This window comes from Morone saxatilis, unplaced genomic scaffold, assembly GCF_004916995.1.
Source record: "Morone saxatilis isolate NCDOM2014 unplaced genomic scaffold, NCSU_SB_2.0 Contig2, whole genome shotgun sequence".
Taxonomy (NCBI): domain Eukaryota; kingdom Metazoa; phylum Chordata; class Actinopteri; family Moronidae; genus Morone; species Morone saxatilis.
Genome location: NW_023339762.1, coordinates 6,088,405 through 6,093,479, shown reverse-complemented (window position 1 = coordinate 6,093,479; position 5,075 = coordinate 6,088,405). Strand labels below are relative to the sequence as shown.

The window sequence follows — 5,075 nt, the reverse complement described above, 5'->3', positions numbered from 1 at the left end:
CTTTTCTCAAAAAGATGTTTTCACTCTTCTCCCAAAAGACTCTAGTTTGACTCCGCTATATGGTTCGTTGATCTGATTGGTGGAAGTTTGCTCCTAAAAATGTTTTTTTTAAATGAAAACATGCACATGGTTTATCATGCCTGGTGTTTGTGTCTCTCTACAGTAGTGTGGAGTTGTGTGGGAGCAGAGAGCAGACTGGTTTGCTCTGTGGAGCAGAACGTGTCACGACTTGCTCAGATCCCTTTGGACACACGTCAGCTGCTGCATGGCTGCTCGGTCAGTCTGAACAGGTTTTTAATGCAGCACCTTTCTTCATGTTGTCTGAAAATGAAACTCAGTGAGGAAAGCACTGAGCACACTCTGTGCTTTCAGATGAGTGGGATTACACTGAAAGTTAATGGATCTGCACCCCAGCTGTCACCACGCAGACACAGACAAGTAAAGCAGTGTGATGGATTTTCCAATGATTTCAAGCTGCTGTTGACATTTTACCTCTCTCTGGCAGCAGGAGACAAAACTCTGACGGTGTTTACTGAGAGTGAAAGACGGACAGACTGAATGAATTAATGATGAGGAGGAAAATGTCAAAGGGCAGACAAACGAGTCCACTGAGACACACTGAGTCCACTGTAGTTCACTGTGAGACACATCCACATCTTAACCACACCACAGCAGGACATTACCACAGCAATAAAGTTTGGCTAATCTCAAGTGTGATGGACTCTGTCTCTATGGGTGTATGGAAGAAAGCAAACTGAATCTAATCTAAAAACAAGCGGATAATTGAAATGTATGCTAAGACATACAAACAGCAGGATGTTCATCAAAGCAGCTCAGTGTTCTGTCTAAACCCGCAGTCAGCGGGGCATGGAGTCGAAGTTTAGCATTTAAAGTCAAACGTAAAACTCCTCTGGTCATCCTCTGCATGGGATCATATGGGACACAGCAGAGGTCACTGAGGTCAGCATGTAGAAAGGGTTTACATCACTGCCCAACAAAAACTAATATTACAGTGGTGGATTTTTAAAGATTTAAGTTTTATCTTTGTTAGAAAGACAGAAAATACTTTAAAGACTGTCAGGACAACGTTTACAGCCGGATAAAAACAGGGAACATTTTCATTTCATGCTGCTCTGCAAACAGCAAAACAATGCTTCGGTTTGGACGTAGGGTCGTATTTTCATGGCAATACATCGACTAGCACAAGCAGCATGCCCACAGTTTGGTATTTCCTGACCTTGAAATTCGCTTTCCCCCTCTGCGTGGTGTTTTGGTGCCCAGCGCTTCGAGCGCAGTACACAGGGAAAAGAAATGCAAACAGGTGGAAGGTTCATTTAAATGGGCAGCATAAAGCCAGTTTGTTTTGTCTGTTGATATTTTGGTGGAAACTCAGACTGCGTCTCTTTGTGGTGCCACGCCCCGCTGTAACAGTAATTAACCACAGATTTAGGTCACATTTATGAATGCACAGATCTGGCTTTTTCTCTCCTGATACAGATCGTGAGATCCAAACTCAGGAATCTACCGATACAGCGTGCTGATCAGATACCACTGCTCACTTTTTCCTACATTTAAACTCTACTACTTCCTCACTATGTGAAGCTAGTGTTGTTTTTACTTTGTTTACTTTGATTGTGAAAGTTAGTTAGGTAGTGTCACTTTACTGAGTGTGCACCTGATCTGCTTAATACGTCACGACCAATATAAATCAAATGACTGTTTGCTCAAATCATCAGCGGATCCCCACTTAAAGACACACACACACACACACACACACACTGCGATCTTCTTACAGCATCCACCAACGTTTCTTCTCAGGTCACTGTTGATGTTGAACAATCCAAAGTGCTGTAGACCACCAGACATCACCAAAATGAAACAAAATAAAACACCTGACAGAGTGTGTACCGTGTATCTACTGCAGTGGCCCGGGTTTGAGTTCAGCCTGTTGCAGCATGTCATCTCCTCTCTCTTTACTGTACTGTCAAATAATAGCAAACGTGAAAATAATTATAATCTTGTCCTCGCTGTCTAAACCCTCCATTTGAAATGGTCCTAATTTAAATGCAGCATTTACCGACTGGAACATGTCGTGTTTGTCTCATATTGTCCTGAAGCGGGCAGAGAGTCGAGCAGGATCAACAGAGGCTGCAGGTCACGGTTGACTTTGACCATCACACAGTCAACGGTGCCTTAAGCCAGACTAAACCAATACGTCCTCCGCTGGTTACATGGTGCCTCCACCAGGGGGAGGGGTCTCTGAGTCACTGGTGAAGGGGCTGTCATCAGAAAGGAGCGTCACACTGTGACTGTTCTGCCTCCAATTCTCTCTCAGTCTCGCTTTTCCTCTTCATGCATCTTCATTTTAGGTGTCTTGATTTGTGATTTGAGCGGTCCCATTATTGTTTCTTTATTTTTAAGGCACAAGTCAGAAATGTAAAATAGTTTATAGTTACTTTGTACGATGTAGCTCCTCTCTGTTCTAGCACACTTGAACTGTACAACAGTAATAGTTTTATTATTGTGAAAAGTTGTGATTAGCTGCAATACTGTTTCTAGTCTTTATGAATTCATTAGTATTATTATTGTTTATCATAGACAATAATCAGTTTGTGTGGCAATTATTAAAACACTGGTGGTTGAACTCTCAAGTTCAGTTTTAGATTCACATTTCTTTTTAGTGATTGTTTTACAACGACAGACAAATATCAGTGAACATATTTACCTTGAACAGGGGAGGTCCTCAGTCTGGCACACAGTCCGTTAACGTCTCCATAACACTCCTGGATCTTGATCAGTGACTCAGCTCCCCTCAGCTCCATGAGCGAGCGCAGCTCCTGTAGTGAGCAGCCGAACTCCCCTTCGTGGTTGGCCTCGCCATGTTGTCCATGTTTGGACCCACGAAAAGAGTTGTTGGCCATGTCTCCTTCCTCTGGGACTCGACAGAGGCCTTCCCAAAAAACACAGACTCAGTGGTCGGCCCGAGTTGCAAATCTGGCCGTACAGGGACTCTGTGACTGCAGGGGGAGACAGATCAGGTTATTTCAGAAGTCTTATGGGAAAACAAATAAGTAGCTCTAGGGGAGATTGTAGAGAATATTATATATAATATGGACACAAGGTCGTGTCCTTGGTATTTGGTATTGTCTCTGGGAATATGGGGGTGTTCAATCTACAACTACATACATATTTATATTTGACTTTTTCAAATGATGACAACAAATGATTACGATGATGATTAAATGAGAACAATTAGATCATATCATCATGGTATGATTCATCAGAAAGACGATTTAATATTCACATATTGTTTAGTCAAATAGTGTTTAGCAATCCGTTTGGAGAGAAAGTTTAACATGAAGTCTCCCTCCACAAAATATATATATTTCTCTTCTTGTTCCTACAGTTGGATGTTTGACACTAGAAGGATGGTTTCACATTCATCTGTTGAAAGTGGAAAGTTTCTCTGTGCTCAGTGAAAATCCAAATGTAATGAGCTATAAGAAAGACTGAAGGCCACCAGTGCACACACACTGAGAACAGACTTCACAGTGAAGCAGAAGTCCTTTTGTGTCCAGCAGAAAAACCTTTCAAAGAAATGAAAGGTTTCCTTTGCATGATTTCTGAATGTTGAATGGGCTAGAAGGAACCTTTTTAAGGGTTTTAATGACAATATTACTGTTTTTTTGCAGACACACATGACTGTCCCAAACAGAGTATTTGTATACAACTTTAATGTTGCTTAATGAGCTTGTTGAACTGAACTGAGCTGATAAACTTGACATGCTGGTAGTGACAGTGAATAAATAAAGTAAGAATAAAATGAAACAAACTCCAGCTCAAACAACAGCACTTTGCTCAAGTGCAGCAGCAGGAGTAACAATCAAATCAAGGCAAGAACAAACTTATTGATAAAAATGACTGTGTGTGTGTGTTGGGCGGCAGGACTAGTGTGTCACGTTGTACTTGTGACGTGGTCTTACCTCATCACCGTTAGTAACCAGCTGAATGCTTGTGAAGCAGTCAAGACCTGACAGAGCTGATCAGACCGCTCTATTCTTAAAACCGTAGTTAACTAAAAACTAACACGTACATATGAACTGTTCATTCACTTTGAACAGACGGAGTGTGAATGGATATTTGTGTGTGCCTGCTCATACGTGAACTGAAAGCCTTTATACTTGTTCTGCACAGGTTGTGACCTCTGTGCCTTCAGCTGTAATCTGTCAATCAGTCAGCCGAGGCTTAATCTGAGCAAGAGAGAAGCAACCTGTTTGAGGCTGATGGAGAAACAGCTACTGAGAGGTGACCAGGCTGAACACAAGTCATATCGGTGAAAAGGTTGGAGCCTCTCGAGTGATACAACACACGGCCCCAAAACACAAACAGATCTGACAATGGGACGCCCAAATAAGACAGTAAATCCTCACCTGAGAGAGGCTGCAACAACATCATTTAGATTCTTATTGGAGAAATTACTAATGAACTAATCATCGCAGCGGGACATCAAACTACACAAACTACAAACTACAGCTGTATGAAAGAGTTCAATAAACTCAGCAGCCAGCCCTACACACTGAGGAAATACATTCAAAGAAACAACAAACAAACAAACCAAACACACTATTAAGAACCTGTCATTTGTGATAAAAGAGTATTATGACTTCATTAGTGCAGCACTGCGGAGAAGAAAGGCTTTACTTACAGAAATTTCCCCCATCGCCTCCTGTTAGCAGCAGCAGCAGGTATTAGTGGCAGTCTGATTACTCTGAGCAGCGTCACACTCACAGCTCCAGAAACAGCCCATAACCCGGCCACAGCGTCGGCAGTATGCACACCTGCTCCAAGATCACAATTTACACACAAAACCAGACGCTTTTTTACAAATTCCCTTCGACCTTCAGCAAGCTCACAGTCACAAGCAGCGCTCCATCGGAGGAAAAAACAGGAGCTGGCTAAATGATTATCTGAGGAAAGCCTCGCTTAATCTAATTAGACAATCTGTGGCTTCAGTGAGCGCCAGAGAGACTCTGCTGCTGCAGCTCCTCCTGCTGAGAGAGACACACCAGGTCCAC

General features: G+C 42.5%; 1 protein-coding gene across 1 annotated transcript in view; it reads right to left on the bottom strand.

The window, feature by feature from the left end:
- LOC118330188 (plasma membrane calcium-transporting ATPase 1-like) overlaps positions 1–5,075 on the bottom strand; it is a gene marked incomplete in the record, with an annotated part of 27,956 nt that overhangs the window by 19,364 nt on the left and 3,517 nt on the right. The window contains 1 exon segment of the mRNA XM_035664643.1: positions 2,726–3,017. Within this exon segment, the coding sequence (XP_035520536.1) occupies positions 2,726–2,921 (196 nt within the window).